Source organism: Lontra canadensis, unplaced genomic scaffold (assembly GCF_010015895.1).
Source record: "Lontra canadensis isolate GAN:19392208 unplaced genomic scaffold, GSC_riverotter_1.0 scaffold38, whole genome shotgun sequence".
Taxonomy (NCBI): Eukaryota; Metazoa; Chordata; class Mammalia; order Carnivora; family Mustelidae; genus Lontra; species Lontra canadensis.
The window spans coordinates 5,807,904-5,830,575 of NW_022631032.1; the positions used below are offsets into that span (position 1 = coordinate 5,807,904).

At 39.1% G+C, this 22,672-nt stretch overlaps 1 protein-coding gene across 1 annotated transcript in view; it reads left to right on the top strand.

Moving 5' to 3' along the window:
- Positions 1-67: 67 nt before the first annotated feature.
- HACD2 (3-hydroxyacyl-CoA dehydratase 2) overlaps positions 68-22,672 on the top strand; it is a 120,121-nt gene continuing 97,516 nt past the window's right edge. The window contains exons 1-2 of the mRNA XM_032869499.1: positions 68-272; positions 3,158-3,275. Coding sequence (XP_032725390.1) covers positions 118-272; positions 3,158-3,275 — 273 coding nt within the window. The 5' untranslated portion in view covers positions 68-117. The remainder of the gene's footprint in view (positions 273-3,157; positions 3,276-22,672) is intronic.

A 22,672-nucleotide genomic window follows, 5' to 3' on the forward strand; every position in this document is an offset into this window, starting at 1 on the left:
GTCTCTGGCTCCGCCCCGCGGACTCAACCCCGCCTCTCCCTCGTCCCTCCGCCCCCTCGCGGTGCCTTGTCCGGGCTGCTGTGTTCGCGCAGGGAGAGCGTGCTCGGGTGGCTTGACATGGCGGCAGCGGCGGCGACTGCAGCGACGAAGGGGAATGGGGGCGGGGGGGCCCGGGCCGGGGCCGGCGACGCGGGCGGTGCGCGGAGAAAGAAGGGCCCAGGGCCTCTGGCCACGGCGTATCTGGTCATCTACAATGTGGTGATGACGGCCGGGTGAGGCCGGGGCTCGGGGAGGCGGGGAGTAAGCCGGGCCGGGGAGGGGGCTCTGCGGCCGGCGGAGCGGCCGGCCTAGCGCGCGGGGCAGCCGGGGCGGTGGGTGTCCGGGGCGGGGTTCCGGGGCATTGAGGGCAGCCGAATCGGACCAGGTGCCTGCCCGGGACTCCCCCCTGGGCGAGGGGCCGAGCAAGTTCTCAGGCACTGGGTGTGCCCGAGCTGGAGTTCCCGGGCTCCAGTGGGACACGGGGAAAGTCGCCCTGGCGCTGGTCCCGAGGGCCTTGGGAGGACGGGTGGGCTGGTCAGGGGTCAGTCTGGGCTGGGTGGGTGGGGTGCGGCGCGGCGTGCAGGCTATCCTGCAGCGCCGAGGAGAGCCCCGGCGGCTAGTCACGAATACGAGCCATTTCCCCCAAGGGGAGTAGAGGGAGCTGTGGCTGCAGAGTGACCATTTATTTAGGCGGCTGTTTTCAAAGTCCAGACTGAGCTTTAATCCGAAAGGTAATGGAAAAGCGTTCAAAGTTTTTGACCAGTGACATGAGCAAAGCTGTGCTTTAGATGAGCTGAGACTTTTTAGGATGGATTGGGGTAGGGAAGGTGGAAGGCAGAGTTACTGGGGAGGAGGGAGATAGACGCTTTAAACAGGTTTTACCTCCTCTTGTTTCTCCATTTTAGCCCATCCCTTGTCACAGCAGGTTTTTAGTTCTAGTTCTGACGCTATCTGTGTGACCTTGGATAAATCACTTTGCTTTTCTTGTCCTCAGTTTTTCGTCTGTAAAACTAAAGAGTTTGGATTAGGTGATCTCCAGGGTTCCTCCAGTTCTTTGACCCCTTAGTTTTGGTGCGGAGGATCACAGGATCAGACAATTTGTTATGTTTTTCTTTTTTATATTTTATTTTTAAGTAATCTCTACACCCAATGTGGGGCGCGAACAAACAACCCAGAGATCAGTAGTCGCTTGGTGTACCGACTGAGCCAGCCATCATTTGTAAAAGATTTTCGCTAACATTTTATTATGAAAATTTTCAAAGATGCAGAGAAGTTTAAAGAATTGTAGGGTGAACATCTAGTTTTATTTATTTTTAAAATGGGTACTACATTGGCAGGTGCATAATTCAAAAATATACCCAAGAGCATACAGTGAAACTCCCCCTCACCCTTCCCTTCCACCCAGATCCCCCTCCCAGAAGGTGCTAATTTTGTGATTCCTCCAGATGCTGATGAAAGCAAATCTGTACACACACATAGACACACGCCCTTTTTAACACAAATGCTAATGTCAGATTAGCATTTCAGCACCTTGCATTTTTCACACAGTTATATAGGGAGCATTGTAGACTTGATTGCTTCTTTAGAAATGGCTGGTGTTGAAACCTAGGTTCAGAGAGGTTGTGACTTTCTTGACTTGCTAGTAATAGATCTAGATCTAAAAACTATTTCCCTTGATTCCCAGGCCAGTGGAGAAATAATACAGATGCAAGTTTTCTTTATTGCATAAATGGTTAGAGAGTGATTTTTAAAAGAACCTCTCAGGAGTTAGTATTTGTATTTATATGTGAATTCTTGTAGGCAAGGCCATTAAGGAGAGCATTGGGCTGGAGAGAGATTTTAAGGTACACTGGGGAAGAAGGAAAGAAGCCTTTATTCCTGGGTGATGGAGGATGGGGAGTGGTGTCTTAAGCCAAGAAAAGAAATTGGGATTTTGAGAGAAAGTAGTTTTTTTTTTTTTTTTTTTTGTAGGTTGCTAGTCCTGGGACAGTTATACCATTAAGGATTTCATTTCTTTTGCAAATTCTTATTTGATATCTTTGTATGATAGTTTCTGAAAATAACATAGACCATATAACCCATTTCCTTGTTAGGATTGTACATTTGTTTAGGTAAATCTGTTACTGCTTTTATGGAGACAAACCTTAATAATAAAGGTTTAATAATAATCCTTTAATAATAAAGGTCCATTTGTTGCACTATGGTACTTAAAATTACAGGACTGGAGAAATTCATTTTGAGAAGGACAGAACAGAAATGTAACATTCACAGTGATATGCTTAAGTGTTCCCCTATTTTGTATTTTGTATTGATCTGGCACTTTTTTTTACTGAATTGATTTTGGGAAATTCAGCTAAGAAAATCTTTTTTTTAAACCAACCTTTTATTTTTACCTTTTTTCTTTTTTTGCTTTTAAAGATTTTATTTATTTACTTGACAGAGAGAGAGAGTGAGAACAGGAACACAAGCAGGGGGAGTGGGAGAAGGAGAAGCAGGCTTCCAGCCAAGCAGGGAGCCGAATGCGGGGCTCCATCCCAGGATGCTGGCATCATGACCTGAGCCAAAGGCAGACACTTAATGACTGAGCCACCCAGGCATCCCTTTTATTCTTATCTCATTCGCAATTTTAAAAGAGTAGGGTATGGGTATGTTTCTGTGAGATACTTGTGAAAACAGTTTAAAACATCTTTCCTCCACCCTATTATTATTACAGAGTCTTTGACTGCACAGGCCATTTAAAATTTTCCTTTAACAGCTTTTTTCTCTCGTCTTAGACTTTCTGGCACTTAATTTAGCTGCTCAAGGACCAATTTAGCTTATTCTCTTCATTTTGGCCTTGTTCTCAACAGGCAAGTTTGCCAAAAAGCTGAGCTCCAGATGGGTGAGGTGCCACTCTGCTTTTGCTGAGCACTCTTGCTTGGGTGCTGGTGGTGCAACATTTCTGTGCATTACATCTTGGCATTTGAGGGCCATAGTTGATAAATCTGGGTTACTGATTCTTGAGGTCACCTTTAACAGTATGTGTTGTCACCAAATTTTCTATTACCCCCAGTCCTATTGACCTACTTTTTTTTTTTTTTTTTAATATCCTGATTGCTATTTTTCCTCTTTCTCATAGGTGGCTGGTTATAGCAGTTGGTCTCGTCAGAGCATACCTGGCTAAGGGTAGCTATCATAGCCTTTATTATTCCATTGAAAAGCCTTTGAAATTCTTCCAAACTGGAGCCTTACTAGAGGTAGGTCCTGAGATTTGTTGTTCTTATTGGTGTCTATTGTTAAAAATTTGAAAACTTGCCACATGGCATACTATAATGTTGATGACTAGATTATCTTTTTGACAGTCTATATAAGGTAAAATCTCATTTAATCTATATTACCTAGAACATATCTTACATTCAGCTTCTATTGAAAATCAAATGAAATAAGCGTATAATAGGATTATTATTATTTTTTTAATTCTAGGGAAATCCTAGGAAAGTGTTAGCAAAGTCACTTACTTTCAGCAGCCAGGTTATAATGGAAACAGAGAAGCTGGTGAGTGTAGGATGTCAGACATGGTAGGTACAAGAAACAGTAGAGCCTGACTACATGCATCAAAACATTTTTCTTAAATAAATGTTCATCAGTTTCCCTGTATTAAGAATAGCATATCTAGTTCTGTCTCCTGGGGTCAGTATATGTTAGCATTTTTGAGTTGCAAGTGACAGAAATTTGATTCAGAGTATTTTGAGCTGAAAAAGGAATTTACTGGCTTTATAGTTGATAAAGATAAAGGGTTAACTTACTGACTCAAAGGAACCAACTCAGGAATGAGACCCAAGGATTTGACGTTGCCAGACTCTTTCCATCTCTCATCTCCTTTATGTCTGTTTCTCTTTGAATGTTGGTCTTAACCTCTCCTGCTGCAGACTGCCTTCTCCACATGATAAGAAAGCGGGAGGAGTTATTTTTCTCCGCATCTGTATCACAGTTCTAGGGAAGGGTTCTTTATGGCCTTACTTAGACCTGTATTGTGAGATTGTTGATTAGCCAGGTCTAGGACATGTGCCCATCCTTCTGGTCAAGGGACTATAGGCTTTGTTAATGGAAAAGGAGGACTGGGGTAGCTTTGGGCACACAGAATCAATAGTTACTATAGTTCATAATGGTAAAAAATGGTAAAAAAAAAACCTTCAGGTTGCAGCAAAAATCTGGTGTTCGGTTTCATTTCACTTAGCCTCCAGGGCAAGCCCATTACAACATTTGGATGGGTATTACCTTTTACCTCCAGGAATTGACATGTAACGCTTCAATCTCTCAGCTTCACATTTGAAACAGAAAGTTGTAGTTTTCCCTTTTTTTGGTTTTTCTCTCAGAAAGCTGAGGTTTCAAAACTGTCCATTTTACACATTTTAGACAGATGGTAGGGGGAAGTGAGCTTCCAGCTGTGAATCGAGGACCCATACTCTAACTCTGCTGGTTTGATCAGTTCTGTGAATTTGAGCAAGTCATTTATCTCTTGTCCACCCCTTCTTCTCATTTGTGAAATAATTAGGTTAAAGTAGGTTTCCAAAATCTCTTCCTGCCCTAACAGTTTGAGTCTCAGGGAACTTCAGCAAGTCCTTGTGTGGGCCATTTGTTAAACTTAGAGTTTAAAATTTTTTTTTTTTTTTTGAAAGGGGCCAATAGTAAGTAAATAGTATTTTGCCTCTCAGAGCTTTGGCCAAGACAGTTCTCTTCAGCTACAGAGAAGCTTTGGGGCCAAGGCCATGAGAAACTGCCCCAGTGCTTGACATGGTACACAGTTGTACTCGATTGGAATTCTTCAGTAATTTAAAGGGGTTCTATCTCTGTAAGCCTTTGTAGTATTGGAAGTATAATTTTTTAAATTTCAGTATGTCTTAGAGAAGGTAGTGACGTTAATGTGTTTTACAAAATCCACTCAGACACCAAATCTTAACACTTTGAAGGATTAGCCCATTTATCCCTATAGACTTTTTAACAGGGATTTAAGAAAACATTTTGGATTTTTGGTTTTATCTCTGTTATCCCCACTGAGAACCAATTAGGTGACAAATCCTGGATTTGATTTTGGGAAAAGAACTTTGCAAAATGAAGTGAGGACTCCCAGGAAGAGCGGGGAATTAGCTTTGCAGTTTCAGTTAACAGCAGCAGGCTTCTCAACCTGGGGCAAGAGAGCAGACTTAGGAAACTGTGTCTCCTGAGTTGTCGGTGAAGGAACGTTTCTTGCCTCTGAAACCTCTATCGTCTAATAATTACATGTGCACAGTGTCATTGTATTACAGATTAGTTATCCTTCTGGGAATGATTCATGTTTGACAGTATATCTTGTTTTCGAGAGGAGAAAAGGAGAGAATGATTCCAGGGAGGTCATTCATTTATATCTCTGTATGCTCAATATCGTTGTACTTTTTTTAACTGAAAAATAATTAACATACAGTTTTAATAGTTTCAGGTGTGAAATATGATTCAGCAGTTCTATACATTACTCAGAGCTCATCGAGATAAGTGTACTCTTAATCCTCTATCTGTTCACTTATCTCATGCCACCACCAGTTTGTTTTTGTATTTGAGTCTGTTGGTTTTTTTTTTTTAATTTCCCAACATTCTATATCTTTGATTTTTATCTTTTTGCATCTTTTTTGCCTTATTTTAAATTATAATTCTAATATAGTTAACATACAGTGTTGTATTAGTTTGAGGTGTACAATATAATAATTCAATAATTCTGTGTAGTACTTAGTGCTTATCATGGTAAGTGTGCTTTTAATCCCCATCATCTATTTCACCCATCCCCCACCCACCTTCCCTCTGGTAACCGCTGGTTTGTTCTCTAAAGATAAAAGTGTATTTTTTTTTTTAAGATTTTATTTATTTATTTGACAGAGATCACAAGTAGGCAGAGAGGCAGGCAGAGAGAGAGAGAGGAGGAAGCAGGCTCCCTGCAGAGCAGAGAGCCCAATGTGGGGCTTGATCCCAGAACCCTGGGATCACGACCTGAGCCGAAGGCAGAGGCCTTAACCCCCTGAGCCACCCAGGCGCCCCAAAAGTGTATTTTTTGATTTGTCTTTTTTTTTTCTTTGTTTGGTTTCTTAAATCCCACGTATGAATGAAATCATATGGTACTTATCTTTCTCTGACTTATTTCACTTAGCATAATACTCTCTAGAATCATCCATGTTGTTTCAGATGGCAAGCTCTTTCTTTTTTATGGCTGAGTAATATTGTGTGTGTGTGTGTGTGTGTGTGTGCGCGCGCGCACATCACATCATTGTACATGCACACCACTATAAATGAGGTTACTTACTTGTATTTCTGTACGCTGAATTTTTTAAAATATTTTATTTATTTGAGAGAGACATGAGGACATGAGCTGGGGGAAAGGGGCAGGGAGAGAGACAAGCAGACTCCCTGCTGTGTGCAGAGCCCAAGTAGGAGCTTGATTCCAGGACCCTGAGATCATGACCAGAGCCAAAGTCAGACACAACGTACTGAGCCACCCAGCTGCCCCTGAAGATTATTTGTTAGTAGGTTTTGTGGGAGTTTGCTTAAAAAGCGAATAGAGATTACTTGTTGTTTGTGAGAAGCTTCCAATTTTCTAAGGAAAATGTAACACTATGCTTTTCAAAAGATTTAAACATCAGGCAAGAGCAAATGGGATGGAGTAGTACAATAAAATAGATGATTTCACTTCTGAGGAAATTAATGTTTTGCAAAATGGGTGTGAAGATATATTGAGTCAGTGATACAATAATACAGCATTTTTATAAAAAGACACAAATCCCGGGGCGCCTGGGTGGCTCAGTGGGTTAAAGCCTCTGCCTTCGGCTCAGGTCATGATCTCAGTGTCCTGGGATCAAGCCCCACATCGGGCTCTCTGCTCCACAGGGAGCCTGCTTCCCCCTCCCTCTCTGCCTCCCTCTCTGCCTACTTGTGATCTCTCTCTCTGTCAAATAAATAAATAAAATCTTAAAAATAAAATAAAATAAAACAAAATAAAAAGATACCAATCCTAATTTTTTTTAACATACTCATTGGAGAATGTCTTGAGTGAATTTTATAGATAATTTTGCAAGGTACTCCATAGGTGATCATTTGATTAAGTATGCATTTGAATTGTTGTAATGTGTGCTATGGAGGTTGAGCCCTTACTGCTAAAGACCTTAGAATTTTATTGGGTAGATGATTATACTAGGGCTGTTGGCTGGAGATTACAGAAACCTCCTTAACCCACTTAAATGGTAAGGGGACTTAGGATATGTTTATAGGATATCTCACAGAATCCAAGGATAGGGATGCAGCCTGCCGGGAACTCAGGGATTCCTGCTCCATCTCTTATCTCTGCTATTCTCTCTTTGTCTCTGATTCTTCTTGCACACTGGTTTTCTTGGTTTCTTAGTCTACATGGAAAAAAATGGTAATAGCCAAAAACTCCTGAGATTTACTCTTGCAATGAAGAGATCAGCTAGTTGGAAGTGGAATCCTACACCCAATTCTGCTTTGCCAGTGAAGGGCCTAATTTGTCTGTCTTGAATCAGGGTCTCATTCCTGGAGCTGGTAGACAGGAACAAGATCACATTAACCATATAGAAGTTGGAGGGAAGGGGTAATTTCTAGAAAAAGCGGTGCTAGTTAGAAAGCCCAATAAATATTTATCAAAGTACCGAAACACAATACAACTAATACCATAATGTACAAAATGATTTCTAAATTGACAGAAAATAAAATATACTGATAATCTTGTAAGCCAAGAGGTGAATGTGTGAATACATATGGTGTGTCTTGAGTTGAATCTTGAGTAATCCTGAGAGCTAATTAACATAGGTAGCAAAAAATAGATTTTTAAAATATCATTCATGGATGAACAAATTTCCATACCTTAAAGTTAATGAATTACTGATACATGTTATGACACGGCTGACTCTTGAAAACATTGTGCTATGTGAAAGAAGCCAGACACAAAGCACTACACACCATATGATTCTATTTATGTGACTGTCCAGAGAGGCATAGCCATAGAGACAGAAAGTAGATTAGTGGTTGCCAGGAACTGTGGGGAGGAGAGAATGGGGAGTGACTGCTAATGGGTACAGGATTTCTTCTTAAGGTGATGATAGTATTCTGGAATTAGTGGTGATGATTGCACAACCTTGCAGACATACTAAAAACCACTGAACTGTACACTTAAAATGGGTGAATTTAGTGGTATCTAAATTACAACTCTTTGTTTTTTTAAGATTTTATTTATTTGTTTGACATAGAAAGAGAGATAGCGAGAGAGGGAACACAAGCAGGGGGAGTGGGAGAGGGAGAAGCAGGCTTCCTGCTAAGCAGGGAGCCTGACTGGGGGGCTCAATCCTAGGATGCTATGACCTGAGCATGAAGGCAGACGCTTAACCTAATGAACCACCCAGATGCTCCTAGAACTCAGTTTTTAAAAAATTCATCTCTAGCTGTGGATAAGTTTTCTTCATTTTTTAAAATCTGTGATATTCACTGATAAGGAAAAATTATCTTTCCAGCTTTGTTAGAGTTGAGTTAAAGATTATAATTTAGTAGGGATGCCTGAGTGGCTCAGCCGGATAAGTGTCTGCCTTCAGCTCAAGTTGTGATCCTAGGGCCCTGAGATCCAGTTCCACATCAGGCTTCTTGCTTGGTAGGGAGTCTGCTTCTCCCTCTGCTGGCTGCTCTCGCTGCATGTGCTCTCTCTCTTTCATTCTCTCTCTCTCTGTCTCTGACAAATAATTAAAATCTTTAAAAGAAAAAAGGATTAAAATTTAGTAGATTGATGATGTATTATGACATTTTAAAATTATTTCTGAGAGGGCACCTTGGTGGCTCAGTCAGTTGAAGGTCCGACTCTTGATCTTGGCTCAGTTCATGATCTCAGGGTCATGGGATTGAGCCCTACGTCAGACTCTGTGCTCAGTGGGGAGTCTACTTGAGATTCTTTCCTTTCCTCTCCCTCTCCCTCTCCTCCAACCCCCACTCGCTTTCTGTCTCTCTAAAATAAATAAATCTTCAAAGAAAAAGAAAATTATTTCTGAGAGAATCTGGATTTAGTTAGCATAAAACTGTAATTATAGCAAAGACACTTTAATACAAATTTTTTTTGAAGATTTTATTTATTTATTTGAAAGAGAGACAATGAGAGAGAGCATGAGCAAGGAGAGGTCAGAGGGAGAAGCAGACTCCCCATGAAGCTGGGAGCCTGATGTGGGACTCGATCCTGGAACTCCAGGATCATGACCTGAGCCGAAGGCAGTCGTCCAACTAACTGAGCCACCCAGGTGTCCCAGCAAAGACACTTTAAATACTTATGATTAGAGAAGCCTCAGTGAGTGGCAGTGTGATTCAGTGGTTTAAGGACTGCTCAGCAAAGACATTAATTGTTGAGACCGATACAGATCATCTTCAACATATGTACATCACTGTATATACCATGTAACTGACCAATGTCCAGCTGGGAATGCATATGGGACCACAGGGATTCTCTTTCCTTCCCATCCTCTTCCAGATCCTTCTATCGTTTAGAACCCCCTCACCTAAGAAAAGAAAGGGGGAAACACCCCAGGCTTTTTTGCAATCTTTTCCTAGAGTTGGTCTAGGAAACTGGGTCTGCATTGGCAGAACTGGTTCCCGAGAGGCAGTCGGGGAGAGTAGACAGCTTTTGTTGGGTCTTTTTACCCCACTACCACTTTCCAAGCCCTGTCACTATAATCTGGTCTTGACTCATTTTGCCTCACCTCACAACTTTCTTCACTTTAATGCCATATTCAGGAAGCTGATTCTGAGTATTTCTCTAAAATACAACAAAATGTTAAGAACTTGCAGTGTCCTTAAGAAGGAGGGGGCTCCCATCTTGTCTTCCTGCCAGTTTTTCTTTCTGTTTACCTCAAATACTAGATGACTTTTTTGTATAGAGATACTAGGAGGTTAAGTTCATTATTAATACAATAGCATGCGTTAGGCACATCTTGGTCAAGTTTACTTTTGTGTACTTGTCTGGGGACATGACTACCTTCTGTAATATTTTCCTTCCTTGTGAAAACATGCTAACTTCCCAGTAATAATAGTCTTAAAAAGGAAATTTTGAAACACAAGCTATATGAACATTTTAGACTACCTTTATTATAAGACTTGTTTTAAGAAAACAGACCTCTTAAAAGAGGCTTTTGAAGAGGTAGCAGAGCATAGGGGGGATATCCAACACAAACAGAAAGGACAACAAACCTCAGACAAGCCACCTTCAGAAACAGTGTGAAAACCAGAGGTAAAATAGAACTTGGTGTAATTAATAAGTGTCACAACATTAGAAGGGAAGAGGGAGCCTAGGGAAACGGAGCCCACCCACACAGCCCTTACTGTTAGATAACTTAAGCAAATAGAAGAAAATTGAGACAGCATTCAAACAGATGAGACAGCTAATGGCTATAGAAAGGAGTGGGCAGAATTTTTTTTTAATGAAATGAAAATATTGATGGTATCAGTACAAGACAGGAGGGAGGCCATAGTGCAGATAAATAGGTGATACTAAAGAAAAAGAAAAGGTAAAAATTCCCAGTTACAGTCCAAGATTAAATAGATTACAGAGCAACTGTTGGGAATGTTCAGAATTCACCATTTGAAATGTAGAAAAGAACATTACAAAATATGTAGTGCCAAATGGTTCAGAGATACCATGGTGTTGGTGGATTAGCTAATGTGTGATTAACTATCTGAACAACAGAAAAATGAATATATGGGAAAGTAATGAAATTCTACAGACTAATAATAATAGAACTAACATATCTAGAAAATGGATTTTGGCTGTACAGCTTGTCAAAAAGTAAGGGTACCAGCAATAGAAAAGGTTAGAACATATAACTCATAAACAATCAGAAAAAATTCTAGAAAACTTTTCCGAACTGAAGGACCAACTTAGTATGGCTATTGAGAGTATATGGAGTTCCACACTGAAGCTGTTTTTCAAGAAAAAGAAATCCTTTCACTTCTTGGGCACCTATTTGTTAAATTTCTAAACTCAAAGATAAGCAATTTCTTTTCTTTTTTTTTTTTTTTTTTTTAAAGATTTTATTTATTTGACAGAGATCACAAGTAGGCAGAGGCCGGTAGAGAGCAGGGAAGCAGACTCTCCGCTGAGCAGAGAGCCTGATGCAGGGCTCAATCCCAGGACCCTGAGATCATGACCTGAGCCAAAGGCAGAGACTTAACCCATTGAACCACCCAGGCACCCCAAAGATAAGCAATTTCTGGCAGAAAAGAGATCTTAAAATGTAATAGTAAGACAGCCTAGGACTTTAGACTTTGAAGAATAAAAAAAGTCCACATGCAGTTAGGAGAAAGTGTTAGGTGCCTAGATAATCTTGCAATTTCCTACAGATGGAGACATTTTGAAATACCTACAAAAAGTAATGAAACCTTGAAAGAACCTTATCAAAGGGTACTTAACTCCTAGGTAAATAAACAAAATTAACCAAGCATTCAGATGAGCATTGTGCAGTAGAACATTCTGCAGTGATAGCGTTCTGAATCTGTACAGTTTGAGACAGGAGCTGTTAGTCACAAGTGGCTGTTGAGTCCTTGAAATGGGGCTGGTGGGACTGAGAAACTGAGTTGTTTTGTTTGAAGTAGGCTCCAGCATGGAGCTTCAACTCACAACACTGAGATCAAGACATAGGGTGAGATCGAGAGTCAGATACTTAACCAACTGAGCCACCCAAATGCCCCAAGGAACTGAGTTCTAAGTTTTATTTATTTTTAGTTTAAATTTCAATAGGCACATGTGGGTAGTGGCCACTGCACTGGACAGCATGGCTTGAGAGCCTGATACAGATTGCAGGGTGTCCATTTGGAATTTCATAAGATAATTCAGATCTTACACAAGTAGAATGAAGTGGGAAGGAGAGTGAGCAAAGGAAGGCACTGTAAATTCTGTCAATCCAGAGTTTCATTTCATAGTTCATAAGGTGAAAATAATGAGAATAATTATTAAAATATGTCGATGTTTTTAGATTAGGAAAAATTCCTAGGAAAAAAGCAAGTTGCAGATACTGGAAGAGTTGTGGAAGGATATATAGTAAACTGCTACTGGTACTTATCCCCACGGAGGGGTGTGGTATTTGGGGAAGAATAAAAGAGAAGTTCTCCTCTTTACTCTCTGTATTTTAGTGAGTGTCTATATATCACTTCTGTGAATCTTGAAATAAAAAGAAGATATAATAAATATAATATGTAATACATGATAGGAAATAAAAATGAGAAAAACAAGATTAAAATGTTTTTTTTTTAAAGGAAGAAAAATAGGCAGCTGAGATAGATTACCTTGTGATTTAAAGTGAACTACACACAAAACAAAAACATACAAAAATAAAGTACAAGATTTTACATCTGTTAAAAGAAGAAAAAGGAGCAATAACAGTAAATTTACAAGGTGACTGAGTGTAGCATAAATGCGTCATTTCTAATGTTTATACAAATAGACTCATTAATTTTTCCAAAATAAAAAGTTATAGTGATGGTTAACAGTTTAAAAAAACAAAATTCTGCAGCCTGTTTCTATGAAAGACAAGTTTACTGGAGCACAAACTAGTCTGCCATGACCAAGCATACAAGAAAAGCAGGACCACCCAGTTATAGCATAAGATAAAGTTGCTATCAGCAGGAGCCAAAGAGAAACTGTCAGAGTTCACAATCTGTCATGCAGGAGGAACATGGCAAACACGTGGGTGGAATTAGTTGATGGGTAAATGATTATCATAGAAAAGCTGGCAGAAATGTTACAGAAGTAAAATTAGAATTGTACTTAAGTGTCACAGTATATGTAAAAGAACACTGGAGACAAGAAATCTGGGTACTGAGACTTGGTTTTGCCCCGTGGTCTTAAACTCTCTGCAGTGAATACACAGATTAGATTACCTTAAGATTTTCCCAGGTGTGTGTGTGTGTGTGTGTGTGTGTGTGTGTGTGTTTTAAAAGATTTTATTTAGTTAGAGAGCAAGCTGTGTAAGGGGCAGAGGGAGAGGAAAAGAGAATCCCAAGCAGACTGTACTCAGCAAAGCCAATGCAGGCCTTGATCCCACCATCCCAAAATTTTGACCTGAGCCTAAATCAAGAGACACCCAACCAACTGAGCCAATCAGGTGCCCGTGGTTTTTTCCCAACTTTAAGTTCAGTAAGGGTTCAGCATTTAACTATCAGATTATGAAAATAAAGCAGGTAATGAATTAATGAATTACAGAGGTGAATATAGCAAGAAAGGTAAAATTAAATGAAAAAGGGAAAATAATGGTAATTAAGGGAATTTCACCTATTTTCTCCTTTAAAAATGGATGTAAAAGGGTTTTTTTTTAAAAGATTTTATTTTATTTATTTATTTCAGAGAGAGAGAGAGTGCGCATGAGAGTGGAGAGGGTTAGAGGGAGAAGCAGAGTCCTCACTGAGCTGGGAGTCTGATACGGGACTTGATCCTGGGACTCTGGGATCATGACCTGAGCTGAAGGCAGTTGCCCAACAAACTGAGCCACCCAGGCGCCCATGTAAAAGGATTTTAAAAATAAGTTTGGACTGGAGTCTTTGAGGGAGTCCAATAAATACCCCCATTTTCTTGCTTTTGTCTGAACATTGAGAAATAACTCAAAGGAATTGCATCAGAGTCCTAAAAATCAACTGTATAGTGATAAAGGCCTAGCTGGAAGCTGTGTGTTTGTGTGCAAACTAAATGGGTTTGCTAACTGAACTCCAGAATTAGATCACCACCCACCCTGCCCTAGGCAGCAGCGACCAGGGTGGCATGGAGTAAATAGAGAGCTTGGAGTTCTTTGTGAAAACCCCAGGGTAGGGCTGAGTTGAGCTCTCCCCCTTTATTCTTCTCAAATTTACTGTTCAGATGACTCATCCTTTCCTGGGATGAAGTGATTAACAGAAAAAAGAATTATTTGGAAGAAAACTCTTTTCATAGAAGCCAGCAGAGCAGGGAAAGGTGTTTCTCTCTAATTTTAATTGCTGTATATTCATTACAGGGGGCAAAAAACCCATAAGTGTAAAGAATAAAATGCAGAGTCAATGTTTTGAGAGAAGATGGAGCCATACATACATACATATGGTATGAGAATTTTCAAAAGTAACCAGATACTGGTAAACATAACTCAGGTTAGTTCTGGACCTCCCATAACATGAGTGTGGTAGACATGTCTAGAGCTGCCCAGTTCAGGAGAGTTTGTCCTCCCTGGAAGTTCTCCCAGTTTCACGGCCAGACTTGTCTTTCCTGATAGCAAGGGCATTTCTACTCCCTAACTCCCTTTCAGGCCATAGCTGGCTGGACCCATACTGCACTCATCAGATATTTTTCTCCCAAGAATTTGGAATTTTGGGTTGAAAGAGATTGGAGCCCACTGTAGCCCAGTCATATTAAATTCATGAGCTACAACTGAGGTCTCCAGAGCCGCTTGGGTTCCAATTCCTTCCTCTTGAGATTTGCTGAACATTTTATGAGCGTGCTTTTATTGCCACGGTAGAATTGCTGTGTATAGATGTCTGACTGCACCTGAGAGAGTCCCAACTCAGTAAAAGTTTGTCCTGCATCTACTCTGACTTTTGTATATCCCCCCCAAGCTAACCACCCTATAAATACAAATTGATAGTTTTGTAGTACATATTGATATTAAAATATCTTCATGAGAAATTAAACCAAAAGCTTATTAAGTTAAGAGGAAGTTGTTATTTTAGTGTTCTGTTGCTGCCTAATAAATAAATCACAAACTTGGCTTGTTTTTAAAATAACATTAATTTATTAACCCAAGGCTGTGGAATTCAGAAACTGGGCTTATATCGATTATCCACATAGGGCCTCACAAGACTGAAATTAATCTGTCAGTCAAGCTGGCTCTTACCTGTGGGCTCTAGGGAAGAATCTGCTTCTAAACCCATTTAGCTTGTTGACAGAATCCAGGTCTTATACTTGAAGGTAGGAGGTCCCACTTCCTTGCTAGTTGTCAGCTGGAGGTCACTTCCTGCTTTTGCTACCAGCTCTGCTTTTATAGGGCTCACCTTGTTGGATCAGATCTACCCATGAAATCTCCATACCTTAAAGTCAGTTGATTTGGGACTTTAATTACTTTTGTAACATCCCTACACTGCTATACCTAGAATAGTGTTTGGATAACCAAGGGACAGGAATCATGGGGAATCATCGTTAGAATCACAGTTGATATGAAGAGGGAACCCAAGTGAAATAAAGATACCATCTCAAAATAATTGAGTAACTTGTTCACTCTGCACTTTATATTCTGTAAGAATTGCAGCATTTCCAACTTGCATATTTAGCTGAAAGGAATTTCAGTGCAATAGTGTTGTTAATGCCAATGCGATGAAACAGACTGAAATTATGTAACAGGTGATTTGAAATTGCTGTTTAGACTTCAATTATTAAGTTAGTGGAGGTACATGAAATATAGGGATCTTTTTGGATTTTTAAAAATACAACTCCGAATAATATTTCCTGTTACCGCCTTCTTGGGGATCACCATAGCTCTTCTGTTTTATCCAATAACTGTCACCAGTCTATTACACAACTGCTTTATTGCCTCATGCAGTATGGGTTTGTTTTTATCTACTCTGTCTCTTCCTTGTTGCACCATTCAACAGAATATGGGCAGATGAGCTTTCTGTGATACTTTCTTCCTTCCCTATCTCATGAATCCAATAAATACCCCCTTTTTCTTGCTTATGTTCTGAACATAGCATAAAGGATTATTTTGACACCACGGTTAGAAATAAATAAGACCAGGCTCATTCATGATGATATTGAACTTGCTTATTATTATTATTTTTTTTTACTTTGACTGTTATTTACCTTGGCATATTCTGAGTTCAGTTAGGATTACTTTCCTATGTCCATTACTATCTTAATACTGTTTTTCATTCCAATGTTGGTCTGCACCTCTGCTCTTTCATTGTCCTATACTGCTTCAGAGTGCTTTCTGATATTCTTATTTTTAAATCCAAACTTATTTTTCATAAATTGTCACATATATCTATTATGTCTCCAAACATTTGTATAGTGAAATACATATTTAAAAAAAATAAATTACTATTTCTTCTTTACGTATCAGAACATTGTATTGTTAAAAACTTTTTGGGTAGGTAGATTCTATTTTCTATGAATTTCATTTCAGGATAGAAGAGGCATTATAAACTGTATACCATTAAAAGAGGGAGATTGGGTCTACTAGAACAGAGCCCTGTTATTCTCTCATAAAAAGAAAAAAATGATAGCCCTCAAACACTATACAGCTGACCCTTACACAACACAGAGGTTGGGGCACCAACCTCCCATGCAGTCAAAAATCCATATATAACTTTTTAGTCCCTAAAAACTTAAGTCCTGATAGCCTACTGTTGACCAGAAGCTTTACCAATAACAGGAACAATTGATAAACACGTATTTTGTGTGTTACATGTATTCTTTGCTGCATTTTTACAATAAAGCTAGAGAAAAGGAAATTTTATTAAGAAAATTATAAAGAAGAGAAAAATGCAGTTACTGTATAGTACAGTACAGTATAGTAGTAGAGTGAGGCACCACACATCACCTCATCCTCACCCAAGGTTAGCAAAGCCGTTTCGGGGAGTGACACCTACTCTCTGCTCTTCTTCCCAGGAGTGTAGGAAACCACGTTGCAGGCACAGTTTAGGGGAAGTCAAAAAACCGGTGAAGGCAGAGCAACTTTAAACCTTCTTGCTAGGTCACTTGCTTCCCCTGACCCCTTTTGCATGGTTCCATTACAGTTTCTGTTTGTGGGAAATGCTAGCAAACTTCGAGAGGCTGCCCCTTGGGTGTTGGTTCCTAGCCTCAGAGAATTTTCAGCACTGCGGACAGCACCCCTCCCAGCTTTCCTCCCTACAGGCTAGGTTTCTGCTTGATGCTATCCTGTCCCTAGAGTTCTCCTGGAACTTTTACTACAGGGAGGCAGGTTATCATTCTGTGGTCCTTGAACAACACTGGCCAGTGACTGGCCCTGCCACTTTGTAAAGAATCCCTCCCCAGAGCCGGTTCCTTTGCACCTCTCAGTTGAAGACCTCAATGAACTGAGCATCCCTGAGGTGGGTGGTGTGGTGAATGCCAGGAACAGGCTTGTTCCTTGTTCCTGTCCCAGCCTTTTCCACATCTTTCCCCCACCTTTCTTTCCCTTCCAGTCATTTGGCAACCTCTGTCTTACTTGTTAATCACAATATGAAATACGTATTTGGGGCACCTACCTGGTGCAGTTGGTTAAGCATCTAGCTCTTGGTTTCAGCTCAGTTTACGATCTCTGGGGTCATGAGATTGAGCCCCATATTGGGCTCCTTGCTCAGCAAGGAGTCTGCTTAAGACCCTCTCTCCCTCTCCTGTGCCCCACCCCCATTGCTCTCTTTCTAAAATAAATAAATTTTTTTTAAAAAAGAAATACGTATCTATTGAAAAAAAATCTGAGTGTAAGTGGACCCATGCAGTTCATACCATTGTTATGTTAAGGATCAACCGTACACCTTTTCTGTAATGTCCTGTTGTTAATCAGCCTCCTAGGTGGGCATCTTACCACATACATGGATGCATTTTCTGTGTACTATTATCTGTCTTGTCTCAGCATGCTCTTTATTCATGTCTTTTGTTCCTCATTTAAATCTACAGACATTTTTATTTTCCTCAACTTTACAGCAGGAGGTCCAGATTATCTTGTAATACACAGTTGAGATTCTTAGCCACATTTTCTTTTGAAAAACATAAGATTTGCAGTATAGTAATTCTTTTCTTATCAGTTATCAACAAGTCTGTGAAGCTTTATTTTTTTAATCTAAGCCTCTTTCACTCACCCTTCCCCCTAAATTTAGAGAATTAATAATGTTTGAGCACATAGTCTTATCAGGCATATTTTAGATGAGCCAAATCTTGTCAAGTGATGGTTTCAGCAGATATCTTGTAACTAATGAACAGTGAGATAATGATAAAAAAAATCAGTAGAGTAGAAAGAGAGCCTGATTCTGGACATCACTTACTACCTTAGGGAATTCAAGCAGCTTTTCTAAGCCTTGATTTTCTCATCCGTAAGTAAAGATATCTGCCCTGCCTATTTGCCAGGGTTGTTATTAGGACCAGACAACATAATGACGTATACAGAAATGTAAATTCTAAAATGTACTACAATAGCTGATAACTCTTGTCATCCAGAAAAGCTTTGGTCATTAAATAATATTGTAGATGGCTTCAGATTACTTTTTTATTATCCTATAAGTTTCAAATATGTGGCTTTATAGTTGATTATCTGTATACACTACAGAGTGATCACCACAGGTCTAGTTCCCAACTATCACCATACCATTGTCCCCTCTTCACCCACCCCATAACTCCCTTCCACTTTGGTAACGGCTAGTCTGTTCTCTGTGAATTTGCTTTTGTTTCATTTTGTTCACTTGTTCTGTTTTTTAGATTCTACATATGAGTGAAATCATATGGCATTTGTCTTTATCCATATGACTTACTTTGTTGAGCATAATGTCCACACAGTCCATCCGTGTTGTAGCAGATGGCAAGATCTCACTCTTTTTTTATGGCTGAGTAGTATTCCATGTTATAAATATACTACAGCTTCTTTATCCATTCAGCTGTTAATGGACACTTAGGTTGTTTCCATATCTTGGCTGTTGTAAATAATACTACAGTGAACATGGGGGTATATCTTTTCAAATTAGTATTTTTGTAGTCTTCAGATAAATATGAAGTGGAATAGCTGGGTCAAATGATAGATTTATTATTAATTTTTTGAGGAGTCTCCATACTATTTTCCATGGTGGCTACACTAATTTACAATGTCACCAGCAGTGTATTAGGGTTCCCTTTTCTCCACATCCTTGCCAACACTTGTTATTTCTTGTCTTTTTTAATAATAGCCATTCTAACATTAAGTGATACCTCATTGTGGTTTTGATTTATATTTCCCTGATGATTAGTGATGCGCTTCTTGGCCATCTGTAGGTCTTCTTTGAGGAAGTGTCTGTTCAGATCCTCTTCCCATTTTTTAATAGGGCTGTTTGGTGTTTTGTTGCTGAATTGTAGAAGTTCTTTATATGTTTTGATATTAAGTCTTTACTCCTTACCATATGCATAGTTTGCAAATGTCTTCTCCCATTTGGTAGGTTGCCTTTTCATTTTGGTGGTGGTTTCCTTTGCTGTACAGAAGTTTTTTAGTTTGATGTAGTCCCATCTGCTCATTTTTGCGTTTTTTCCCCTTGCCTTTGAAGTCAGCTCCATAAAGATGTTGCTAAGACTGATGTCAGGACCGTACTGCCTCTTTCTTCTGGTAATTTTATGTTTCAGGTTACACTCAAGTTTTTATTCCATTTTGAGTTAATTTTTGTATATGGTTTCGTTCTTTTGCATGTGGCTATACAACACCATTTGTTGAAGAGACTGTGTTTTATCTATATTATGTTCCTGGCTCCTTTATCATAGATTAATTGTTTATATAAGTATGGGTTTATATCTAGGCTCTCAATTTTGTTCCATTGATCTATGTATCTATTTTTTTGTTTTGTTTTTTTACCAATACCATACTATTTTCATTACATAGCTTTGTAGTATAGTTTGAAATCAAGCAGTGTGATACCTCCAACTCTGTTCTTCTTTCTCAGAATTGCTTTGGCTGTTGATGATCTTTTGTTGTTTCATACATATTTTAAAGTTACTTGTTCTAGGTCTCTGAAGTATGCCACTAGACTTTTGATAGCTATTACATTGAATTTGTAGATTGCTTTAGGTAATACGGACTTTTTAACAATATTAATTTTTCTAAATTATGACCACAGAATATCTTTTCACTATTTGTGTCTTTTTACATTTCTTTCATGAATGTCTTATAGTTTTCAGTGCACAAGTCCTTCACCTTCTTGGTTAAGTTATTCTTTGGTATTTTATTCTTTTCGATGCATTTATAAGTGAGATTATTTTCTTAATTTCTCTTTCTGATGTTTTATCGTTGGTGTATAGAACACCACAGATTTCTCTATATTGATTTTGTATCCTGCAACTTCACTGAATCCATTTATTTATTAGTTCTAACAGTTTATTTGGTGGAATCTTTAGGATTTTCTTTATCTTTTTTTTTTTTAAAGATTTTATTTATTTGACAGAGAGAGATCACAAGTAGACACAGAGGCAGGCAGAGAGAGAGAGAGAGAGAGGGAAGCAGGCTCCCCGCTGAGCAGAGAGCCCGATGCGGGACTCGATCCCAGGACCCTGAGATCATGACCTGAGCCGAAGGCAGCGGCTTAACCCACTGAGCCACCCAGGCGCCCTATCTTTAGGATTTTCTATATATAGTATCATATCATCTGCAAGTAGTAACAGTTTTATTTCTTCCTTACCAATTTGGAGGCCTTTCGTTTCTTTCTCTTGCCTAGTTGTTATGGCTAGGATTTTCAATACTATGTTGAATAAAAGTGGCAAGTGTGGTGAGTGTTCTTGTGTTTTTCCTGAATGCTTTTCACTGCTGAGTATAATGTTAGCTATGGAATTGTCATTTAGGGCCTTTATTATGTTGAGGTATGTTCCCTCTTATACCTACTTTGTTGAGAGTTTTTATCATAAATGGATGTTGAATTTTTTTTTTTTAAGATTTTATTTATTTGTCAGAGAGACAGCACAAGCAGGCAGAGTGGCAGGCAGAGGCAGAGAGAGAAGCAGGCTCCCCGCTGAACAAGGAGCTCGATGCGGGACACGATCCCAGGACCCTGGGATCATGACCTGAGCTGAAGGCAGCGGCTTAACCAACTGAGCCACCCAGGCGTCCCTGGATGTCAAATTTTGTTGAATGCTTCTTCTGCATCTATTGAGATGATCATATGATTTTGATCTTTCATTCTATTGATGTAGTATATCACATCGATTTGCAGAACCATCCTTGCATCCCTGAAATAAATCCCACTGGATTGTGGTATATGATCCTTTTAATGTATTGTTGAATTTAGTTTGCTAAACTTGTTGAGGATTTTACATCTATGTTTATCGAGGATATTAGCCTATAATTTCTTTTTTTATGGTGTCCTTGTCTAGTTTGGTATAGATGATGCTGGCCTTATAAAACACTTGGAAGCTTTCCTTTGAAGAGTTTGAAAAGGATAGGTATTAAATCTTCAAATGTTTGGTAGAATTTGCCAGTGAAGCCATCTGGTCCTGGACTTTGTTTGTTGGGAGGCTTTTGATTACTGTTTCAGTGTCCTTACTAGTTAATCAATCTATTCACATTTTCAGTTTTTCATGATTCATTCTTAGAAGATTATATGTTTTGAGGAATTTATTCATTTCTTCTAGGTTGTTAAGCTTGTTGGCATGTACTTGTTCATAGTAGTCTCTTATGATCCTTTTATTTCTGTGGTATCAGGTGTAATTTCTTTTTCATTTCTGGTATTACGTCTTTGAATCCTCTCTTCTGTTTTACTTGGCTGGTTTAGTGAAGGGTTTGTTGTATTTCTGTTTTCAGAGAACCAGCTCTTACTTTCATTGGTCTTTTTTATCATGCTTTAAATCTCTATTTCAGGGATGCGTGGGGCTCAGTAGGTTAAGTGTCTGACTTTGGCTCAGGTCATGAGATCAAGCCTCCTCCCATCAGGCTCCCTGCTCAGTGGAGAGTCTGCTTGTCCCTCTGCCCCTCTCCCCACTTTCTCTCTCAATTGAATAAATCTTTTTTTTTTTGAACTCTATTTCATTTATTTCTACTCTGATCTCTATTATTTTCTTCCTTCTACTAATTTGGGCTCTTTTTTTTTGTTCTTTTTCTAGTTCCTTTAGGTGCAAAGTTAGATTGTTTTTTTGAGAATTTTGTTTGTTTCTTGAGGTAGGCCTGTATTGCTATGAACTTCCCTCTCAGAACCTCATTTGCTGCATCCCATAGATTTTGGTATGTCTGATTTTTGTGTCCGTTTGTCTCTAGATTTTTTTTTTTAATCTCTCCTTTGGTTTCTTCAATGAACCATTGATTGCTCAATAGCATGCTGTTTAATCTCCATGTTTTTGTGGGTTTTCCTGTTTTTTTCTTGTACTTAATTTCTAGTTTTGTACCATTGCGGTCGGAAAAGATGTTTAATATGAGTTCACTCATTTTTAATTTATTGAGATTGTTTTATGGCCCAACGTGTGATCTGTCCTGAAGAATGTTCCATGTGCAATTGATAAGAATGTGTATTCTGCTACTTTTGGGTGGAATATTCTATATATATCTATTAACTCCATCAGGTCTAATGTGTCATTTAAGACCAGTGTTTCCTTATTGATTTTTTCTGTGTGGATCATCTATCTGTTGATGAAAGTAAGGTATTAAAGTCTCCTACTATTATTGTATTGCTTTCAATTTCTCCCTTTAGGTCTGTTAATAATTGCTTTATATATTTTGGTGCTCCTGTGTTGGGAGCATATATATTTATAAATGTAGTATCTTCTTGCTGGGTTGACCCCTAAATCATTATATAATGCCCGTCTTTGTTTTACTTATTTACTTATTTATTTTTAAATAGGCTATAAGCCTACTGTGGAGCCCAACATAGGGCTTGAACTCTTGATGCTGAGGTGAAGACCTGAACTGAGATCAAGAGTCAGACACTT